This window comes from Protomyctophum parallelum (genome assembly GCF_964188405.1).
Source record: "Protomyctophum parallelum genome assembly, chromosome: 21".
NCBI classification, from domain to species: domain Eukaryota; kingdom Metazoa; phylum Chordata; class Actinopteri; order Myctophiformes; family Myctophidae; genus Protomyctophum; species Protomyctophum parallelum.
In genome coordinates this window covers 37,175,215-37,200,295 of record NC_139713.1, presented here as the reverse complement: position 1 = coordinate 37,200,295, position 25,081 = coordinate 37,175,215, and the positions used below count along the sequence as shown (strand labels likewise).

Genomic DNA, 25,081 nt, shown 5'->3' with positions numbered 1-25,081 from the left:
TGTGTGATGTAGCATTGAAGTGTAATCTTATTTCTGCCTCTTGGCCATTATCCCCCTTGTAAAAGAACCCAGTCTCAATGTGTTTTTAAGGTTAAATTAAATTAAATAAATCCCACCCCACCCCAACTGCCCAGATGAGCATGTCTGACCAATGGGCATAGGGCTCTCTCTGTGTGTGTGTGTGTGTGTGTGTGTGTGTGTGTGTGTGTGTGTGTGTGTGTGTGTGTGTGTGTGTGTGTGTGTGTGTGTGTGTGTGTGTGTGTGTGTGTGTGTGTGGGTCAGAGTCTCTCGCCAGGGGATCGCTAATCCCCATCTGAGCATGCTCAGTGAGCTACACGACCATGTGACCAATGCAATGTGCTCTCACGCTCTATTTAAAGAGTTTGCTGAGACGGCACTTTCTACAGTAATGACCTCATCATTAATCACCATTAATCCGAGAGTATAACCCATTCCGACCGGGCACCCATTTTGGTGTCAGCATCACGTTATGCTTTAGCTATTTAAAAATAGCAGATCTACAAGCTCATATCGCGCCACCGAGTGGCGCGATACGAGCTTGTAGGTCTGCTATTTTTGAAAAAGCGAAGAGCGACTGACATTTTTAGAATCTGATCTCAGGTCAGAATGGGTTCATCAGGCCAGTGTGTGTCCGGCGGAAACCTCGTATGAATCTGGTCTCAGGTCAGAATGGGATAAACAACACGACAACCCCGACCACGCTGGATATCAAAACATGGCGCGGAGATGTTTCCTTTTTTTTTTTTTCATTCCTGGATTGATTGCGAGGGAAGATGGTGTGGTATCTGGTCTATATACCAAACACTCAGGGAGATGATTCCTTTTTCCATTCCTGAAGAAGATGATGGTGATTTGAAAATGGGTCTACTTGTACTCCTTTTGGGGGCATTCTCTGTCGCAATATATTTGCACATACAGTACTACATGAAATATACCCGTTCAGCTACGGCCGCCCCCCGTATATATACCATACCAGTGGTGGAAAGTAACTTAGTAAATATGTACATTTACTTAAGTACTGTACTTTTTTTTCCTTTTCGTACACTTTACTCGAGTATTTCCAATTTCAAGTAGGCTACTTTTACTTCTACTCCACTACATCTCAGATGCAAAATGTTGTACTTTTACTGCACTACAATTATTTGAAAACTTTAGTTACTAGTTACATTTGGATTATTATTACAACACATAAATTACCCACTTCATCCCATACATTCCGGCCATTCGAAAATATCTTGATCTACAAGCTCAGAATGCGACGCGGTGCGACGCATCGTGAGCTTGTAGATCTGCTATTTTCAAAATACTTTTATACATTTTGAAAACTTCAAATGGGGGCATTCTGCATAGCGAGTACTTTCTACTTTTAAGTACATTTTGATGCGTATACTTTTGTACTTTCACTCAAGTGCGGACTTTTACTTTGTAACAGAGTAGTTCAATATTGCAGTATTGATACTTTTAATTACGTGTGCGTGTGTGCGTGTGCGTGTGTGCGTGTGCCTCTGTGAGAGTGGGACCTCAGACCTCGGATCCCCGGGAGGATGAGGAGAGGATGAAGATGATTTATGCGTTTCACCGAGCTACGCCATATGCCAACAATAAATCTACAAACACAAATGCACGCATGCACGCATCCATCCATGTACGCACGCACACGCGCCCACACACACTGCACTATAAACATGAAATAATGAGAGTCTTCTCACATCGGGGTCAGGTCTAAGCTAACCACACTACTGTAAACATAAAACCAAAAAGAAATCCTATTAAACCCTAGCCTAGAACATACTTTATCATACAGGTATAGTCACTGAACTGGCACATAAACCCATTTAGAGTTAGACCTGAGGCCGATTCTAAAAAAAAAAAGCCTTCTAAATCCTTCAAATATTTATTCAAAAATAAAACGTGCCTATAACAACTACCCCAAAGGTAAAAAAAAAACCCCAAAGGCCTCAAAAGGCATTTCTGTCCTAAAGTGCTTTAGCAAATATGTTTTCCTCAGTGTCCATGACATCATCATGGACACAGTGAAAATCTAAAATATATAAAACACACACATTACACACATAAAGATCCCCCAGGAAAGTGTTCTAAATCTTCTAAATGTCATTAACATAATATTATTTTGCAAAAAGGGTCCCTTCAATAAGAAACCGGCTCATCTCATGCCCTTCCTAATGTCATGGTTATCAGTGGGTGATCTGAGTAGTGTAGTCTCCCGAGGTCAGCCTTAATCCCCCGCAAAAAAGTGCTGCACTGTTCAAGAAGGGCACTTAATGGATATTCTGCAAAAAAAAAAAGGAAGTGGACAGCGAGCTTGTCTGGTGGCATCACGGTAGAGCAGAAGCCAACAGCTCCTCCCCACCTTCTTAACCCATTCTGACCTTAGATCAGATTCATACGAGGTTTCCACTGGACACACACTGGTCTGATTAACCCCATTCTGACCTGAGATCAGATTAAAAAAATTGCACTCGTTCTTCGATTTCTTCAAAAATAGCAGACCTACAAGCTCGTATCGCGCCACTCGGTGGCGCGATATGAGCTTGTAGATCTGCTATTTTTCAATAGATAAAGCATAACATGATGCCAACACCAAAATGGGTGCCCGGTCAGAATGGGTTAAGTGGCTTTCCGGTGGAACACGAGAGGTCCAACGGCCCTCATGCCAAGATGGCAGGTTTAAATTTAGCATGAGGGTGAGCGGGATTTGAGGACCACTTTACGTGCAAGTGGCTGACAGAATGCGTCCGCGTCTGCTCCACGGTTGCTTAAAAGTCAGTCAGTCAGAACAAATAAAGCCTGACTGTCTATAGTTGTATATGCTCAGGCCGCCCCTCCGACAGCAACAACTTACATCTGTTATTAATGTCTCAGAGATGGACAGCCAGCGACGTCGGAACATTTTAAGGCCTTGCACAACTTGATAGACGCAGTTATGCAAAGCAGCATTATGCGCACACACACACACACACACACACACACACACACACACACACACACACACACAAACAAATGGCCTTGGATTAAAACCTGTCTTTTTGGTCATAATCAGGCAGAGGCTGAGCCATTCTGCTACACGTATACGCATGAGCACACACAGACACGCACACACACACACACAATATACTACTGTATCTCTACACTAGTGTTGTCAGATGAGTGGAGATCTCCACCTATCAATGCAAATGGCGGTGGGACAACCTACATTCAGTGTAGTTGCTACAACAGCTGCTACCAACCTACATATATTATATATATCATTATTATTTTTTTATTGCTTTTCCACCCAGTTTCATCAACTACCTTGTAGTATCGCACTGGATGGCTATAAGAGACTATATCATAGGGCTGTATTTTGCGTGTCTTAAGTACCAGGTCTTATTCCCTAACTTGAGTAAACTAAAGACCTGGAGGCGTGATCAATGCCATTTGGCTATTCTGAGTGGCCAAAGAGCATTGACCACGCCTCCAGGTCTTTCGTTTACTCAAGTTAGGTAATAAGACCTGGTACTTAAGACACGCAAAATATATTTTGCGTGTCTTAAGTACCAGGTATTATTACTTGACTTAAGACCTGGAGGCGTGGTCAATGCTCTTTGGACCACTCAGAATAGCCAAATGGCATTGATCACGCCTCCAGGTCTTAAGTTAAGTAATAAGACCTGGTACTTAACCCATTCTGAACGGGCACCCATTTTGGTGTCGGCATCATGTTATGCTTTAGCTATTGAAAAATAGCAGATCTACAAGCTCATATCGCGCCACCGAGTGGCGCGATACGAGCTTGTAGGTCTGCTATTTTTGAAAAATCGAAGAGCGACTGACATTTTTAGAATCTGATCTCAGGTCAGAATGGGTTCATCAGACCAGTGTGTGTCCGGCGGAAACCTCGTATGAATCTGATCTCAGGTCAGAATGGGTTAAGACACGCAAAATACAGCCCTATCTACATCTACACAACGTCTATAGGCTATACGTGCTCTCTCCTATACGGTGCACCTTGCCAAGGCTTTCCAAAGATGTCCCAGGCTGTGATTTCCACGGCTGTGACCCATTGAGACGGTGAGACAGCAGCAGTGACGGCTACTGAGGCACTTTCAGAGATGATTATGCTGACCGTTGTGGCGGGACTGGAAGAAGTTGGCGCTAGATTGACAAGCATTAACACACACAACAAAGGACAGAATATCAATCAGAATATCAATCATATTACATTAAAACTGTGCGTGTTGTTGGCACACAGAAAACCACTGTAATATGTGAGCTATATATTTCTATCATCTACTGCAGTAGGTTGTCCATGTGTCTGGGGACCTGCAGGTGTCCGTGAGCCGTTTGGAGTGTGTTTCGCCACTAAATGATCGATCTTTAGGAACCAACTGGACCTATTTCTACACTCTCAGAGTTACAGTCTGAGTCTGGGAGTGTAAAAATGAAACGCAAACTTTGATGAGGTATGTATCGCTTTTGTTTTCAATTTCCTGAAACTGGTATATTTTTCATTTTCTGAAAAATTTACATTTTGGTAGTTATATAGCGGTGGCTTCTTCTCGAACAGCAGACTTATTGAATCCTTGACATTAAAAAAGGCAGAGAGAATCACTGATCTAAACCCATTCTGACCGGGCACCCATTTTGGTGTCGGCATCATGTCGTGCTTTAGCTATTGAAAAATAGCAGATCTACAAGCTCATATCGCGCCACCGAGTGGCGCGATACGAGCTTGTAGGTCTGCTATTTTTTGAAAAATCGAAGAACGACTGACATTTTTTAGAATCTGATCTCAGGTCAGAATGGGTTCATCAGACCTGCAGCGTGTGTCCGGCGGAAACCTCGTATGAATCTGATCTCAGGTCAGAATGGGTTAATTGAAGCCACGGCTCTTTGAGAGGACGTGTACGGCCCTTGTCGTGCAGTGATGGAGTCTCGGTGCTCAGTCTGTCCGTGCATGGGCTCAGCCAGCAGTAAGTATAGTGGAGGACCAGTGGAGGAGAGAGCCCAGTCAGTGTGCCGTCAGGGGGCTGGAGATGCCACTTTGCCAATCGTTTCTGTCTAACAGCTCCGAGGCTGAGAGCCGCTCGCTCCACAGAGAGGGAATCCATAATCAAATTCCCCTTTTTTTTTTTATTCCTGCTGCCTCTCGGAGCTCCTCACCCTGAATCACGCTTGCATTTACAACATTCTAACACGCTCAACCATCTCCCCTATGTCTCTCTGTCTCTCTCTCTGTCTCTCTCTCTCTCTCTCTCTCTCTCTCTCTCTCTCTCTCTCTCTCTTGTTCCACCACCTGTTCCAACTACCCCCCCCCCCCAAGGGACACTTCACCCTTTTTGCAAAAAAATATATGTTAATGACGTTTAGAAGCTTTAGATCACTTTCCTGGGGGTCTTTATGTGTGTAATATGTGGTTTTAGTTATTTTAGATTGTAGCAGTGAGCCTGTTGTCTCTGATGTCATGGACACTGGTCTCACTACCTTCCTGGACTACAATTCCCATAATTCTTTGGTGCACTGCTCCTCCTTGTGGATAGGGGGAGACCTGCCTTACTGAGACAACATGTAGTCCAGGAAGGAAGTGAGCCCAGTGTCCATGACATCAGAGACAACAGGCTCACTGCTACAATCTAAAATATCTAAAACCACATATTACACACATAAAGATCTCCAGGAAAGTGTTCTAAAGCTTCTAAACGTCATTAACATATATTTTTTTGCAAAAAGGGTGAAGTGTCCCTTTAAGAGAGGCAGGGGCTGAAATCCCGTGAGAGGCCACGTTTGGGCAAAAATAGCAGATCTACAAGCTCTTAACACGATGCAGCGATACGCGTTGAAAGCTTGTAGATCACCTATTTTTGGGGGGCGCAACCCGGCCAGCACTCACTTTTATCTATACTGCAGATGTGGTGTACTGTGTGTATATATATATATACTGTATATGTCATGGCATGGATTTCCAAACATGCATTCAAGTTCAGACTTCGGGGGAAAAAAGCAAAAAAAAGGCAAGCTGCCTTAATTCCGGTATATGGCATGGAAAGGAGTGGCATTTGCATTTCTTTCACAATAAGTAAATGCTGCATTCGTGGTCTGGAAAGGGCAGTTGTTTTAACCCAACACACACACACGTCTCCTAGTTCCTCTCATCCGCTTGTTTCCGTCCATCTCTCTCCACATCACTTACAAACTCACTCACTCACTCACTCTCACTCTCTTCAGGCTATATAGATATATAAAGAACGGCAGAACTGCAGAGGAACTCCCCCCCGAAGCAGAGCAGGTTATATAGTGTGGTGGTGGTTGTGATGAAAAGGACATGGATAGGTACATTAATAATTAACAGTGAAGCAGACAAGCAGACATCCAAGGCTGCAACCTTCGAGGAGAGGAAATGGAGAGACGACTTGACTGCTTTGGAGAGGCCGCTTGAACATCACACGCGTGGAGTGGTGGTGGTGGAGGAGAGTACACAAAATACTGCGTGTGACTGTGTGTGTGCGTGTGCATGTGCGCGTGTGTTGGCGGGTGGGAGCCGGGAGGAGGGGGGTGGGGTGGGGTGGGGTGGGGGGGGTAGTTTTACTTACTGGAACCAGTGGGGGAACCAGCGATTGCACCTGGAAGGGAAGGAGAACAAAATCAAAGATGAAAACATCTCCTTCATGCGTCACTCATTTCACCCTGCAGACTTTCTCTATACCCAGGAGGTATAGAGAAAGCCTTATAGAAGTGCAGTTTCTCCAAAATAAAAGATGCTAGTACTTCACCCAGGCTGTGATCTCCATGCTTTGTTTAGTTTAACAGAGCATGGAGAAACTTTTGAGTATAGTTAAAATGGTACAAAATTGCATTCAAGATTTTATTTTTTACAAACTTTTTTTTCCAAGATGAAAAGCTTGAAGGTGAGCTTGCGGATCAGCCATTTTTATAAATAGCTGAAGTATAATATTGGGTTAAAGTGGTTAAATGATGATAAGTACCTCTGGGGGTCCCCTATGCACTTTGAGTGTGTACTGTACAGGGTTCACACATTAGCTTAACCCATTCTGACCTGAGATCAGATTCATACGAGGTTTCCGCCGGACACACACTGGTCTGATTAACCCATTCTGACCTGAGATCAGATTATAGAAATGTCAGTCGCTCTTCGATTTTTCAAAAAATAGCAGACCTACAAGCTCGTATCGCGCCACTCGGTGGCGCGATACGAGCTTGTAGATCTGCATTCAGTGTTGATTTCGTCGACTAGTACTATGACGAAAAATGCTCGTCGACTACCTTTTTTTCACTGACAAAACCTAAATGGGAACTAAATGAAAGCTAAGCTATGATGACTAAAACATAAGACTAAATATATTGACAATTTCGTTGTCAAATAAAAACGAGACTAAAATGTTAGGAAAGGACTAGTGGACAAGAGATCCAGTATAAGTAAAATACATTTTACACTTGGTTGCATGCTGGAAATGGCTGATCTACAAGCTCACAACGCGTTGTGCTGCGGCACGTTGTGAGCTTGTAGATCGGCTATTTTGTGTAAAATCAGCCATTACGACGGCATCAAGGCCCGCCAAAATACATTTTAGTCGATTAAAGATTTAGTCGACTTGAAATCTTATGCTATTTAGTCGACTAAAACTAAACACTAAAGCGTTCCAGGTAACTAAAATGTGACTGAAACTAAATTAAAAGACTATGACTAAAACTAAGATCAACATTTGCTGTCAAAATCAACATTGCATGCATTTAACATTTGCAGAAGCAGCTGCAGGCGTGATCATTTGAAAGTCTCACCAGGATGACTTGGGAATATAAAAGGGTGTAGGGTAGGCCTTGATGACAGCGCTGAACGGTTATAGCCATAATTTATGCTTCAGCTCAGCTCGTCGCGTTGACACTATTTTCAGTTGAAAATACATGATTTATTTTTGTTGAGCAACAAAGTCGTATACAGTAGAACATGTTTTAGTCGAGGCATAAATTACCCCTAAGATCTAGGTTGCTAAAAATAGCACGAATTAAGTCAGTTGACAGTTCATGTGCTGACCTAAGAAAACATTGAGCTCCGTCGTGTGTGCGTGCGTGCAAAAGTGCGCGACTGCGCGTGTGGCATGCATGTGCGGTGGGGGTGCGCATGTGTGTGTGTGTGTGTGTGGTGTTTAGCGAGACTGTGTCTGTTTGAAGGAAGAAATGAAGGGTGGGGCTGCCCTAGATTATTATTTTATCATTGCTACAGTAGCTAGCTGGCTACATTCTCAGAGAGGATTTCCCCCCACGCACGCTCTACACAGCTCTCATCCTGATCCGCATCATGCATTGTTGATTTTGACAGCAAACTTTGATTTTAGTTTTAGTCATAGTCTTTTTTTTTTAATCGTTTCCATTTAGTTTTAGTCACATTTTACTCGAATGTTTTAGTGTTATGTCTAGTTTTAGTCGACTAAATATCATAAGATTTTAGTCGACTAAATCTACAGTTGATTTAGTTGACTAAAATGTATTTTTTTTTAACACTTTATTTTTATTTTTATTGATGAATAAATGAAAAAACATGTGTACATTTTGTTGTATCCAGCATGTAAATATCCCCCCCCCCCCCCCCTATCAAGGTCAGAACAAGACAAATAAAACAAAGACAGACAGTACAAGACAGTAAATTAATTAGTAAACTAGTTTTGAAAGTACTAGTGAACATAGTAAGAAGAAAAATAAATAAAAATAAAAATAAATAAATAAAATAAACAGCATTTTCCATCAGGGTATGGTATCTAGGTTACATACATTGTATCCATCTTTCAGTTTAAATAGTAAATTCCTCTATATCCAACTGTCTACTTACTGAGGGCCTCCAACCAGAGGTCGCCCAATGTCAGGTTTAGTGTGAGGTATCAGATTGTACAAGGGAATGACTAAAATGTATTTTGGCGGCCTTGATGGCTGATTTTACACTTGGTTGCATATGTCCCTGTGTCCGTCCGTCCGAGTACGGAGGGGCGTTATTTGTTCATGGGACCCGGCAACTATACTGCCGATAGCAGGCGGAGAGACGATAGTCGGAAAAATGTCGCCCGAAAACATGAAAATATTTCATCTTTTGGAAGACATCGTCCGGCGATAGCCAATGAAATTCATGTGTTGCTTTGTTTTTTTATGGCCCAGAGTCGCCGCTGTTCGCCCGCTGTTAACCCATTCTGAACGGGCCCCCATCTTGGTGTTGGCATCATGTTATGCTTTAGCTATTGAAAAATAGCAGATCTACAAGCTCATATCGCGCCACCGAGTGGCGCGATACGAGCTTGTAGGTCTGCCATTTTTGAAAAATCGAAGAGCGACTGACATTTCTAGAATCTGATCTCAGGTCAGAATGGGTTAATCAGACCAGTGTGTGTCCAGTGGAAACCTCGTATGAATCTGATCTCAGGTCAGAACCTATAGGGTCAAAACTAGGGATGTCCCGATCACGTTGTTTTGCTCCCGATCCGATTCTGATCATTTGGTTCTGAGCATCTGCCAGATACCGGTTTTTCCCAATCCGATATTTATATTTTCTAGAACACGTTGATGCCATATGACAATAGTACAATATCCCAAATCACAGACAATATCCAGTCTAATATCATGATATGGATATAATATATATAAATATATAAACTATATGTCCCCATCACGTTGTTTGGCTCCCGATCCGATCATTTGAAACCCGATGATAACACATAGATGCTATTAAAGATATATCAGTACTTTGCTTTACCCTTAATTCAGCGAAGTATAGCTTCAGTCTAAATATTCCTTCCATGCAATCTATATGACTACATAGCTGTGTAATAAAATGTCATTACAGTGGGGTTTGATGCAGCCAGTAATAGCAGCTACTAACCCACTCTGACCTGAGATCAGATTCATACGAGGTTTCCACTGGACACACACTGGTCTGATTAACCCATTCTGACCTGAGATCAGATTGTAGAAATGTCAGTCGTTCTTCGATTCTTTCAAAAATAGCAGACCTACAAGCTCGTATCGCGCCACTCGGAGGCGCGATATGAGCTTGTAGATCTGCTATTTTTCAATAGCTAAAGCATAACATGATGCCAACACCAAAATGGGTGCCCGTTCAGAATGGGCTAAAGCATGACTCCATGAAAGCATATATATATGTATATACTGTACATGTATCTTGTATAATACACAGTAAAAAAGAAAAAATACTCAGTGTTAAGTCATTCATGTAACTGATAGTGTAGTGTAGTTAAAATATCACTTCACAGCAGTGGTTCTCAAAGTGGGGTCCGGGGGACCCCTAGGGGTCTCTGAGGGAGTTCCAGGGGGTCACCCAGCTAAATGATTTATGATTTAAGAACCAAATGGACCCTCGTGGGTCTGTAAGAGTGTGCAACGAGCGTGTAACTATAATAATTTGTACACTCTCAGAGTTAAATTAAACACAGGTTTTTACAATTTAAATTGGGGTCCCGGAGATAGAAATGCCGTTAACCCATTCTGGCCGGGCACCCATTTTGGTGTCGGCATCATGTCGTGCTTTAGCTATTGAAAAATAGCAGATCTACAAGCTCATATCGCGCCACCGAGTGGCGCGATACGAGCTTGTAGGTCTGCTATTTTTTGAAAAATCGAAGAACGACTGACATTTTTAGAATCTGATCTCAGGTCAGAATGGGTTCATCAGACCAGTGTGTGTCCGGCGGAAACCTCGTATGAATCTGATCTCAGGTCAGAATGGGTTAAATGGGCCGTCCATAGCCCATGTAATGCATCTCAAACTGGGGGTCCTTGAAAAACAGTACAAATGGGGGTCCACAGGCTGAAATGAGTGGGTCCTTGACATGAGAGAGTTTGAGAACCACTGCTTTACAGTGTATATATACAGTATGTGTCATAATATATCTGTATACATACAGGTATTTGGTGACCCATTGGGTGCCGGCAGGTAGGAACCGGCCTTCCACGACTTGGCCTTGTAGCCCTTCTTGCAGCGCTGGCAGTCCTGACCGGTGGTGTTGTGTTCACACTGGCACTGGAGGTTCCCTTCCTGGGGCAGGCACTGTGACGCATGGAGGTTACACTTACATCTACGGGAAGAACACACACACACACACACACACACACACACACACACACACACACACGCACGGTCGTTAACCTCTGGGTCACTTCCTCATCACCCGCAGCACACTGTCACGCATGCATTATAAGCGGGTCGGTCCGTGGTCCACATAATATGCAATTTATATAGCGACAATTTTGAGAAATTGAAAAAGGGCGGTTGCCTCAACAACGCAAGTCGTGCGTTGAACCAAGTAATCCCTGGGATTTATATACGGTTCTGGCTGAACCTTATGAAGACACACGCGGATCAACTTTTCACATTCATGGCACTGATCTATGATCAGACGCACTTCTGGTGGTGCACTCTATAAAGCGGTTGTGTAAAGCAACGAAATACATTTACTCAAGTACTGTACTTAACCCATTCTGACCTGAGATCAGATTCATACGAGGTTTCCGCCGGACACACACTGGTCTGATGAACCCATTCTGACCCGAGATCAGATTCTAAAAATGTCAGTCGTTCTTCGATTTTTCTAAAAATAGCAGACCTACAAGCTCGTATCGCGCCACTCGGTGGCGCGATATGAGCTTGTAGATCTGCTATTTTTCAATAGCTAAAGCATAACATGATGCCAACACCAAAATGGGTGCCCGGTCAGAATGGGTTAAGTACAATTTGAGGTATTTCTACTTTACTTGAGTATTTCCAATTTCCAACACTTTGACTTTTACTCCACTACAATTATTTGAAAACTTTAAGTTACTAATTACATTGCACATTTGAATTTTGATTGGAAAACACATTTTATTACCCACTTCAATGTTGGCCATTTAGGAAAGAAGTTGAACACTTTGTCGTAACGTGCTTGTGTGTTGTGAGATTGAGATGTCCAGGTGTGCCAACGGCATATGTCAGTGGAATAAGACGGTACTATGCAGTATAGGCACATATAGGACCTTTCATTGTGTGTACAGCAGCACGGCCACGTCATTATGTGCCGATCGGCTTGTATCTTTCAGGATTTTCCACCCGAGGAAACTAAATTTATGTTAAACGTATGCATAGCTGTGTCCCGCTGCGCAGCAGAAACGGTATAGGCACAGTTGGAATGATTGTAATCGGGGACAGCAGGAGACTAGTGTAACTGATACGAATTTGCTATAATGCCATGCAGGGGTCGACGTGGCCACATTTGAACAGGACAGAGCAAGAGGCTTTTTAAACCCATTCTGACCTGAGATCAGATTCATACGAGGTTTCCGCCGGACACACACTGGTCTGATGAACCCATTCTGACCTGAGATCAGATTCAAAAAAATGTCAGTCGTTCTTCGATTTTTCAAAAAATAGCAGACCTACAAGCTCGTATCGCGCCACTCGGTGGCGCGATATGAGCTTGTAGATCTGCTATTTTTAAATAGCTAAAGCATGACATGATGCTGACACCAAAATGGGTGCCCGTTCAGAATGGGTTAACAGCCTAAAAAAGTGTGTGTGTGTGTGTGTGTGTGTGTGTGTGTGTGTGTGTGTGTGTGTGTGTGTGTGTGTGTGTGTGTGTGTGTGTGTGTGTGTGTGTGTGTGTGTGTGTGTGTGTGTGTGTGTGTGTGTGTGTGTGTGTGTGTGTGTGTGTGTGTGTGTGTGTGTGTGTGTGTGTGTGTGACTCAATGACTTAGCCTTGGTCAGAAATGGTCACATACCGGTATATACTACATATATTTCTTTTTTAATATTTATTTATTTTACTTAAAGGACCACTTCACCACTTTTCAACGTATCTTCATATAATAGGTCCTCACTAATAATCATGAAAAAATGGCGAATTTCTTTTCGACTCGGTCTGTGTCCCATGGGAGGGCTGTGGGCAGTTCAGAAACCGTCTTCCAGTGACATCATCGATGGGGAATACAAGCTAATAGAAACTGCAGGCTTTCTAGTCCTGAAAAGTTGCAATGCGAAAACGGAAGCCATCGTTCTCACGATAATGAAAATCTAAACATTTTTGAAAAAATATATTGTTTAAAAAATAAACTGCCTAATGATGATGTCACTGGAAGACGGTTTCTAAACTGCCCACAGCCCTCCTATGAGACACAGACTGAGTAGAAAAAAATCGTGCCATTTTATCATGATTATTAGTGAGGACCTATTATATGAAGATACGTTGAAAAGTGGTGAAGTGGTCCTTTAAGTACTATGGTATAACATTACTGTTTTGGCAGAGTAATACCTTACTTTACGAACACCTGAAGTAGGCGAAACGGCGCAGACCGGTGAGAGAGAACGCAGGTGAACCCAGAGAAAAGAGCTTATACAACTAAAAACATTTTCACAGCTCAGTCTAAATAATCAAGCCCTGCAGGACAAAGTTGCACAAGCCAAGCATCAGCTCAGCAAAAAAATATGTTGCCTATGCTAGCGAATCGTCTTCCAGGAGTGACAATAAGAACATCATTTATTTAAGTAAATCCTACTGGGACAATTGGAGAAAAGGAAACTCATTAACAAAACGTTGCGCATCATATTGACGGAAGACTGAGCAATACATTGACAATATAAATAGCTCCATTGATCCACCGGTATATGTAATAGGCATGGTGAATGTGACACAAGGCATGTGTCAGTTGAAACTCCACGTCGTGATATGAGCACTCACATTACATGCTAGCTTATAGGAGTGGTTTTCAACTCTTTTCACTATTGTATTGTGTAGACTTTAAAATATTTTACATTTCACTCAGATAACTCACGAATAGATTTAACCAATATTTATTATAGAATCAGAATACAAGTGTGCATATAATATATTATCTTGGCGTTGGGCTCTGCTGAAATTTTCTCCCTGCTCGGCACAATCAAACACCATCGTTAAACATTAAGAGCAGGGAGATAGATATACAATAACAATCCCCCATGCGGAACAGAAATAACAGAGCCCACCGGTGGTGCTGGGGTGGTGGTGGGAGCAAACAACATAACAAGAACCATGCACCAACCAACATGGTTACCAACCAACTCTCCATCATTTAGCTGGGGACCACCTGGAACCCCCTCAAGGACCACTGGAGGTCCCCGGACCACTGGTTGAGAACCACTGGCTTATAGTATGAGGTAGAGCAAGTGGTGCACAAGCGTTTTACCTTGGTAAAAAAAAGGTTGCCCCCTCTACATCTGACAGATGACGAGACAAGTTAAACAAGTTGGACTGATCTCTCATTGTGAGAACATACAGGCAGACAGTGGACGTAGAAGTACAGTAGTTCTATGTTTGATGACACATTTTAACAAAGCTAATAGAGCATGCACATCCACTCTATATAGCTCAGGTTCTGGACAAAATGGCGGTGCAAGAGAAATAAATAGAATCCGCAACACTGGTTTACTAATTCAACGTTTCGAACACTGGGATCTTCTTCATTTTAAACATGCAAAGCTTCTCAAGAAGGATAGAAACTTGTGGAAAGTTATCACTTTTGAAATGAACAGGTTCTTGGTTAGAGTCGAGGGTCAATTTCAAGTTTAAAGTCAAGCTTAATATCAATAGGCTACAGCGGTGAGGCCGTGAGAAGTATAGGCGTTAAGAAATTAGGAAAAGCATGAAATCAAAGCCAAAGTACAAAATCACACAACGTGTGTGTGTGTGTGTGTGTGTGCGTGCGTGCGTGTGTGCGTGCGTGCGTACATGATGTGAATTTGTCCTCTGCATTTACCAATCCTAACTATAATGAGCAGTGGGTGCTAGAGCAGCCAGGGACTATATGGGTTTAACCCATTCTGACCTGAGATCAGATTCATACGAGGTTTCCGCCGGACACACACTGGTCTGATGAACCCATTCTGACCTGAGATCAGATTCTAAAAATGTCAGTCGCTCTTCGATTTTTCAAAAATAGCAGACCTACAAGCTCGTATCGCGCCACTCGGTGGCGCGATATGAGCTTGTAGATCTGCTATTTTTAAAGTGTCTTTAAAGTGTCTTGCTCAGGGATAGTTGGACGTACAGACAGGGTTGGTATAAGTATAGTATTAGTTAGCCTAAGCACAGAGGCTTGAGGGTGAACTGGGGACTTTCTGATTCCCAGAAGGCTTTCTCTACCCATTCAGCAGCAATGGCTGTTGACGTACTGGTATGTGGCTGTTGATGTACTGTACTATGCATCGACATTAAAGTCACGTCAGAGCAGAGGCAGTTTCGGAGGCTCCGTTGACGTTATAAGGTCTAAGTGGTGAAGCAGTTGCTGGCACTTTATGAATCACTTTCATAAACGAAGGAGAAGCAACCAAAATACGGGAAAAGCTTAAACTACTCACCATGAACTCATGGCATCTCAAAAATCCTAAAATGACACGCTATGTGAACTATATGACAGCTTCAGAACAATATGAATCTGAAATGCTTTGAATTGTAAAACTCACAATATATACTGTCAGGGTTCGATTTGTTAAAAAAGACAGGAGTGAGGACATTTTCTTTACCACTTAACCCATTCTGACCTGAGATCAGATTCATACGAGGTTTCCACTGGACACACACTGATCTGATTAACCCATTCTGACCTGAGATCAGATTCTAAAAATGTCAGTCGTTCTTCGATTTTTTTCAAAAATTGCAGACCTACAAGCTCGTATCGCGCCACTCGGTGGCGCGATATGAGCTTGTAGATCTGCTATTTTTCAATAGCTAAAGCATGACATGATGCCAACACCAAAATGGGTGCCCGTTCAGAATGGGTTAAGCGCTATACAGTATACTTTGTAATGTACCACTAGGCTTACCTTAACCAAATTCAACCTGCAGTTCCTATATTTTGAGCATGACATTATAAGCAAAATGTTTAAAAAAGCAAAGTCTACTGTATCGTGTCTTTTCCCTTTTTTTTTAAGGATAAAATTAAGCTAAAGTGGTTAATATTGTGACACATTTTAGAAATGTGAGTGCATTCTTCTTTTTTTTATCTAATCTAATATTTCTACTGGAGCCAATCTAGCTGACTCTCGTGGCTGAGGCTTTGGGGAGGTTTTTGACCAAAGCAGAGGACCCCATATTATAGGCTTTTTTTCCTTAAAGTCCCCAAAAACCAGACAAGACATCACTAGAGGTTCTGAAAGGAGCACAGAAGATGAAGGTAACTGGAGACTTATAGCACAGCTTTCACAGATCCATCTGACTCAGGTCAGATTCTCACCTAATACTTCGGTAGACTCAGATCCGTATGGGCAGGGAAATTGGGATTCTTGCATATTTAATTGGCTGCGGTTTGCCTTCACACTGTCATTCGCAGCAATTGGAAACGCAGCAGGGGGGACCTTTATCAATGTGTTCCATTCATAAACTATAGCCTACACAGTGAAATCTATGGTGATAAAATTACACTCATAACGTGCATGTGTCGTGCCGTCTGGGACCCCCTCTCTACGCACGCAGCCGCCACACACTGTTCTTTTGGGCATGCAGCACAGCGCTGCATGAGCGCACTGATATAACTCCCCAGTCCCACACAGTGACAGCACTCCATGTTTACGGCACGCACAGACAGACAGACAGACAGACAGACAGACAGACAGACAGACAGACAGACAGAATATTATGTAGGCTATAATACACTGCAGTGTTTTTATGTGTTTTCTTAAGCAATTGATTAATGTACATGTCCTCATTTCGATCAGGGCTTCAGTCTCCTTATTCGACCACGTCTATCCACAGTAACGGGACATATTTGCGCTGCGTAAAATATGCCTTCTCCGTCTCCAACTGTGTTCAGCTCCTCACCCGCCACATTATGTTTGCTTCATTTCCTTTATTTACTGCGGATTGCATTCACACCTGCACCGAATCGTAGTCAAGTGCGATTCGAAGCGAAGCGAAACCCACGTTTTTGGGCGGAGTAAAATGCGGTTATTTGCTGCGCATTAGGATTCGAATGAGCCTTCACACCTGCCAAACGAAGCGCACTTTCTGACAATGCGCAGCAGGATTCGTTTTAATCGCAGCAAAGCTCTCTGGTATGAATGTGACCTTAGTGTAGGGCTGTTTGTAGCACCGTCCTATACTATCAGACTGCAGCAGCCAGATCCGATGGCGTAACGACATTCAGTAGGCGTGCGAGTAATGCTTTAGTAAAACACACTCTCGTGAGGCTGTGTCACCTTGTGTTGTGAGCTAGTACAGCTGTAATAATTAATCATATGATTAATTTATTTAAATTTTTTCTTTTAGGTTTTATGACCTCATTTACACCCACATAACCTGAAATGTTGGGGTCGTAGTGATATGGACACAAATATTGTAGAAATAGGTTAACAATACAAGTGATGCATGTTTTGTGAAATTATTTAGTTTGAATGTGAAGCCCCCTTTGCCCCGCACAAAATGACCGGAACTACTTAATATTCAAGTATTTCATACAGCTTAAGTAAAGTATTTCATACAGCTTAAAGGACAACTTTTTTTCAACCAAGGTTCATGTTTCAGGTTGTTATTAGAGAAAGTAAAAGATGTGTGTAAACCTTTCTTCATTTGCTGCTTTCTTTCGTTTTAGGGATTTTAGCTGTTTTTGACAGGGGGGCGGGGGCATTCGAGCATGGGGCTAAATATGTATTTTTGTACAAGATTTTATAGCGATTTATAGTTTTATTATTTACTCTACTCTACTTCCCCCCAATAGGCTACCTTCACATTCAGTAGATCCTGTGAATTTCTGTGGCCAGATGTAATTCCCTGGGGTCTAGTAGGACTATAGTAAATAATAAAAGAATAAATCGCCATAATATGTTGTAAAGAAATACATATTTAGCCCCATGCTCGAATGCCCCCGCCCCCCCGTCAAAAACCGCTAAAATCCCTAAAACGAAAGAAAGCAGCAAATGAATAAAAATGAACACTCATCTTTTACTTTCTCTAATAACAACCTAAAACATGAACCTTGGTTGAAAAAAACTAAAGTTGTCCTTTAAGTAAAAAAAATCTGAACTATCCCAAAGCATAATGAAATGTATAAAATGTTCTATAGAGGTTGTTTAAACTTTCCCCTCAGACAATTCCAGGCAACTTTTATTCTGTTATTCAGGATATACTGTATTGTGAGCTTAAGTTGTAGATCCGCTATTTTCAAACAATTTTGTACACTTTTCAAACTTGTGAAATGGGACATTCTGCAATATGAGTACTTAATTACTTTTGGTACTCTTAAGTACATTTTGACGTCGATACTTTTGTACATTTTGAATTCCGGACTTTTACTTGCAACGGAGTATATAGTTCTACATTGCACTAGTAACACTTTTTACTTTTGGTGTTTTAAACATTATGTTATAATTTAGCTATTGAAAAATAGCAGATCTACAAGCTCATAGCGCGCCTCCGAGTGGCGCGCTACGAGCTTGTAGGTCTGCTATTTTTGATAAATCGTGAAAATATTTATTTCAGCGAACTGGAGGATTTAGAATATATTTTTTTTAATTTTGAGGTCAGGTCCTACAGTAAATGGGTTATCCCATTCTGACCGGGCACCCATTTTGGTGTCGGCATCATGTCATGCTTTAGCTATTTAAAAATAGCAGATCTACAAGCTCATATCGCGCCACCGAGTGGCGCGATACGAGCTTGTAGGTCTGCTATTTTTGAAAAAATCGAAGAGCGACTGACATTTTTTAGAATCTGATCTCAGGTCAGAATGGGTTCATCAGACCAGTGTGTGTCCGGCGGAAACCTCGTATGAATCTGATCTCGGGTCAGCATGGGTTAAGTAGAACAGTGGCGTACTCTTTCCTCCACCACTGCTAAACGGCGAGTGCACTTTTCTCTGCTGTTGACCAGGAGAAAACAACACCGCCGTGCGGGGCCAGGGGTCCTCTGAGGACGGCAGCATATGGATTATTAGAGCTAAGATTTCAGCGCAGGAAGAAGCACAACCACAATGTCCTCCTGTGTTCCTACTCCTGTGTACAGTAGAAGACGTTTAGGGGTCATCTGTCTGCTGTTTACTGTATGCCACTGAGGGAGGCTGAGGGGTGTGTGTGTGTGTGTGTGTGTGTGTGTGTGTGTGTGTGTGTGTGTGTGTGTGTGCGCGCACATTTTAAACGTACAAAGCTCCTCAGAAGGATAGTAGGTTCAGGTTGTGGGACTTATCACATAAAATAGCATTTTGCCAGTTTATTTTATATATATATATATATATATATATATATATATATATTACTTCTGTGTTAGAATTAAGGGTCAAGTTAAGACATGAGGAAAATGCATGTAATGCAAAGGTAAAGAGCAAAATCACGCAATTAACATGCGTGTGCGTCGCAGATCCGACACACCAAATCACCCGTCGCTCCCCGAACATGCGTTGGTCCGACATGCGTTGCACCGTGCTTGCGTTCGATCAGGGGTTCGGGTCAGGTTGTCGGTCTAATGACAGTCGGACCAATAGTATGTCGGAACTATAAAGCCTGTACCCACGTGCGTGCGTGCGTGCAAGTGTATACGTGCGCGTGTGTGTACGTTTGTGTGTGCTTGCATGTGTATGCGTATTAGCAGCGTTGGGCGGGACCCAGGTGGGCAGAAGGTCAAGTTTTGATGAAAAGTAAATGAGGATCTTAGGGACATTCGCCATCTATGACTTTAAGTTCCAAGCCTTTTCCAGATGAGCGGCTGGATTCCAATCCAGTTTGTTCCACTGGAGTGAGCATCCATCATTGCATTAAATATTCAAAGAATGGCCGTGTACGAAAACGACTACCTCAATCTTCCTCTTCACACTCATCTTCTCTCTCTCTCTCTCTCTCTCTCTCCTCATCTCTGTCACATGGGCTGTCACAAAATCTCCTTTATAGTTTTGGTGATTAACCCATTCTGAACGGGCACCCATTTTGGTGTCGGCATCGTGTCGTGCTTTAGCTATTTAAAAATAGCAGATCTACAAGCTCATATCGCGCCACCGAGTGGCGCGATACGAGCTTGTAGGTCTGCTATTTTTGAAAAATCGAAGACACTTTTAGAATCTGATCTCAGGTCAGAATGGATTAAAAGTTCTATATACTTCGTCCCGGCGAATGGGGAAAAAAAAAGTTGTCAATCTAGAAGCTCACAACGTTTTGCGATGTGATTACATAAGTTGTGTTTATTTAACTATTTCAGCGCCACCTGGTGGTCACCAGTTTTGCCTTTCGTTGCCAATTAGCCCATTATAAATAAAAGAAAGAAAATGTAATGTATATTATGCATGTAATGTGCATGTCATCACCTGCACACCAGATTAGAGGAATTTTCTAAATATGGATAAATAAATAACTAAAAACTCGTCTTATCGTCCATGGCAAATCAGTGCATAATTGGATTCAACTCGTCTTGTCGTCCATGGCAAAGAAATATATATATATATAATAATATTATGCCCAAATTAGTGAAATAGCCGATCTACTTTACTCTATCTGCTATTTTCCAAAGATTTTGATACACTTGAAAACACGAAATGGGACATTCTGCACTTACTACTACTTTTAAAGTACATTTAGAATTCTGGAGTTTTGTAGCAGGGTAGTTCTACATTGCAGTATGGATACGTTTACATAAGTTAAAACACTCCTTTTCCCACCACTGTCTGTCTCATTGCAAATGCATTGTTTGTGAGCTCGTGCTCTCTCTCTCTCTCTCTCTCCCCCTGATCACCTGAGCTGGTTGACAGGACGCCGTATATACCCAGAGAGGATCCATCTACAGACGACACTGTCTGGAGTGGAGATGCTTTCTGAAGGACACCAGATTACCACACACACACACACACACACACACACACACACACACACACCACTAACTGGGTAATTGAACATCTCTCTATTGTGGCGGAAAATGCTGTGTGTCTGAGCAGCATTGACGGACAGATCAGATCAGAGGAGCCGAGTGCGAGGGGGCCGGTGACTGACGGCGGCGCTGAGTGACTGACAGCATATAGGAAGCATCAGAGTAGTGTTTCATCCCTTCTCCTCAACTTCTGTAAATCACACCTAAAATGTAGAAACATGCCCACACGTGGGATCTACAATTATTAATCCATTTTGGGGCGGGGACCCATTTTGGTGTTAGCATCATGTTATGCTTTAGCTATTGAAAAATAGCAGATCTACAAGCTCATAGGTCTACGAGCTTGTAGGTCTGCTATTTTTGAAAAACCTAAGAACGACTGACATAGAAACATAGCTTTTTCAGAAAACTGTCATTTTCAAACAGACATTTTTTTAATCTGATCTCAGGTCAGAATGGGTTAAAGGGTATCGTGACATTGCTCCCAAAAAAAGCTGAACTTGGATGCAAAACCGTCAATGCGTTGTATAGCGCCGAGGCATTCAATAGAGTCCCGTAATGGCTGCGATCTTTAGCAACATTTATCTCCGAATTGAGGTGATATGAGGCGAGGTACGATATTAGGAGTTTCATTTTTTTTAACCCATTCTGACCTGAGATCAGATTCATACGAGGTTTCCGCCGGACACACACTGGGTCTGATGAACCCATTCTGACCTGAGATCAGATTAAAAAAATGTCAGTCGTTCTTCGATTTTTCAAAAATAGCAGACCTACAAGCTCGTATCGCGCCACTCGGTGGCGCGCTATGAGCTTGTAGGTCTGCTATTTTTAAATAGCTAAAGCATAACATGATGCCAACACCAAAATGGGTGCCCGGTCAGAATGGGTTAAATAGCGCGAGGCTCCTGCTAGCAGATTAGCATCTTTCATGATAGTTTCATGCTAGATCGACCTACAGAAACAGCGTCGGCTAATACTTCCGCGTCAACAGCCGCGTCACAGTGTCCTCAATTTGTAGTTTTTCTTTGTGTGTAGTTTTTTCCTGGCAAGGGTAAAAGGGGGTGCCCAAGAAAGCCTGGCTTCAAATGTGTTTTAACGTTCAGTAGATCTTCTGTCTCAAACAAGTGCTTTGATCTGTCTGTGGACTGTGACGTAGGAGTCCACAAATCCCAAATAATATGACATAATAATTTGCCAATGCAGATGTCACTGTTGAGGCCCGTTTGCCTGTTTTCATTGCAGCTCAAAAGGCTTCAGAACACACAGAGAAACCCTCAGGCCACAGAAAACCTGCACTGAATGTTCAAAGTTCAGGTTGTGTGGGTGTAATTAGAGAAAAACGAAAAATATAAATAAATGAAAATTAATGTCACGAAACCTTTAACCACTTAAAGGTATATTCAGTGATTTCACTTAATTCAAATATCACTTATTTTTTTGTTTTGTTGTGATAATCCTCTCTACTATAGAGTGTGCTGGCCATATAAGGAGTTCCTCCCTGTCCCCAGTTAACCCCTGGTGGTCAAAAAACCTTAGGTTTCGTTTTTGGCTCTCTATCCTGATTGGATGAAAGGCTTAGGTCCCAGCCAAAAACGAAACCTAAGGTTTTTTTGAGTGAAATCACTGAATATACCTTTAAACCTAGTGTTCACTAGTGTTTGTGAAATGGAGTTGCAACTGTATACTTTTTTTCCGCGTACGCCACCAAACGTCTTCGTCCAAAATAGCAGATCTGCCCGCAAAAATCTTTTGATTTTGTTGGTTTGTGTTTTTGAAATGTATCCGTTTCTGCACTCTATATATAACGGTATAATCTAAAAGAGCCAGAATCTAAGACATGCACCTGGTATGCACACCTCCGCTCTGATTGGTCAATGGACCAGTGGGGGACAGCCAGACTAACAGGAAGTAAATTAAGCTAGCGTGTGCACGATAGACGGTGTTGGGGCTGCTCGCTTGAGCGCCAGTGTTTGTGCGTGTGTGCGTGACACTCACACACATACACACACACACACACACACACACACACACACACACACACACACACACACACACACACACACACACACACACACACACACACCGACAGACTGTCACAGAAACAGTTTATCCTCTAGTATAGTGGTTTTCAACCAGTGGTCCGGGGTATGGGGGGGTTCTTTAAGATCTTATTAGATCTCTTTAGGGTGCATATAGGAGGGGCTAGCGCTTAATGTCACATAAGTTAAGGGATAAGGTGGTGCAAGATGGGGCCCGTCGTCTAGACACCTTTGCATTTGTAGCTCAACTGGTTCAAACGTCACATGACAAAGCCTTTTTCGGGCGCATGGTGGCCATATTTGATTTGGTCTCCATGGTGACCCTGGGGATTGCCATCTCACTAAATCATTAGAGCATGCCCTGAGCTCCATCTGGGCCAAATGTGGTGCTTTTACACTGATTTGCATGAAAACATCCCTAACCCATTCTGACCTGAGATCAGATTCATACGAGGTTTCCACTGGACACACGCTGGTCTGACGAACCCATTCTGACCTGACATCAGATTCTAAAAATGTCAGTCGTTCTTCGATTTTTTTCAAAAATAGCAGACCGACAAGCTCGTATCGCGCCACTCGGTGGCGCGATATGAGCTTGTAGATCTGCTATTTTTCAATAGCTAAAGCATAACATGATGCCGACACCAAAATGGGTGCCCGGTCAGAATGGGCTAAGGCCCAGGGGCTGATATCAAACACACGCACGCACACACACACACACACACACCCCACACACAGTTTTTCTAATCGTACGGAAGTAAGTAAATAAATGGACAGAGACCCACTGAATAATTAATTGTTATATTCTTCATGTTAGACAGTAATTCGGTCACACGATTATTTGTGGTAATTTATACTGTGAACGAAGGCAAGGTTATTTTAACCAATCCAGGGTGTTGATAGGGGGGAGAGAGAGAGAGAAGCGGTCCCATTGGGAAATATAGATTTGAGGGTTTGACTCCTGGTCCAGGACATACAAGTTTAGCAGTTTCAACACAGAGGCTTTTACCGTGCAGTTTTTACAGGTGAGCAAGAGTGAAGAAAAGTCTCCTTTGCGGACGCCCAAACATCCCCTTGACCTGCTTTCATGACTCAGTCCTGAGCCACATGGTACAGAAGAGAAACACCAGCGTACCTCTAACCTTGTACTCCTTCCACATGAATGATTGTGACTTTCCAAGTGCTCCCTCTATCTCTCTCTCTCTCTCTCTCTCTCTCTCTCTCTCTCTCTCTCTCTCTCTCTCTCTCTCCCTCTCCCCTCTCTCCCTTGGATGACAGCTATCACTGGGACGTCTCCCTGTACCTCTCCGCAGTCCCTCCGCTCACAAATAATACATGGGGCACACAATCGTATGTTAACCCATTCTGACCTGAGATCAGATTCATACGAGGTTTTCGCCGGACACACACTGGTCTGATGAACCCATTCTGACCTGAGATCAGATTCTAAAAAAATTCAGTCGCTCTTCGATAAAAAAAAAATAGCAGACCTACAAGCTCGTATCGCGCCACTCGGTGGCGCGATACGAGCTTGTAGATCTGCTATTTTTCAATAGCTAAAGCATGACATGATGCCGACACCAAAATGGGTGCCCGTTCAGAATGGGTTAATGTGCAAGATGTGTGCCTTCACTGCGAACTCATCAAAGTGGCAGTACCCACAGCTCTTAAGACAGGACAGATGGATCCATCACATCTCTACAGTAACCCATTCACTCACACACACACAGAGAGAGAGAGAGAGAGATAGAGAAGAAACACAAGATGAGGAGGTATAGGAGGAGGATGGAATGAGAAAGGGGAGAATAAGTGATTCAAAATGCATTCCCCTGTCCAGTAATAGCTCCACAGGCCCGACGAGGATCAATACTGTACTTCCGTTTATCAGTCAGTCGGCTGACATGGCATTAGATTATATTGGCATAATATAGGATATTTTAGACCGTACAAATGTCGCATTAGTCCTAGTTACTAACCTGATTACTTGTAATGTCATTTGTACTACCTGCATTGCTACATGCATGCAGCAGCTTGTCCGCTTGCATCTCGCAAACTATCCGTTAGTTTATCTAATAGACGTAATAATTGTCAGCGCGTCTGTATATCTTTCCCATCTTGCGCGGGAGTCTTTTCATCGAGCTGTCTCACTTTTGT

The 25,081-nt window shown here is 42.7% G+C and overlaps 1 protein-coding gene across 1 annotated transcript in view; it reads right to left on the bottom strand.

Moving 5' to 3' along the window:
- Positions 1-25,081, bottom strand: part of ntng2b (netrin g2b) — a gene marked incomplete at both ends in the record, with an annotated part of 96,226 nt that overhangs the window by 23,140 nt on the left and 48,005 nt on the right. Inside the window, 2 exons of the mRNA XM_083793406.1 lie at positions 6,612-6,641; positions 10,942-11,114. Of these exons, the coding sequence (XP_083649532.1) occupies positions 6,612-6,641; positions 10,942-11,114 (203 nt within the window). The remainder of the gene's footprint in view (positions 1-6,611; positions 6,642-10,941; positions 11,115-25,081) is intronic.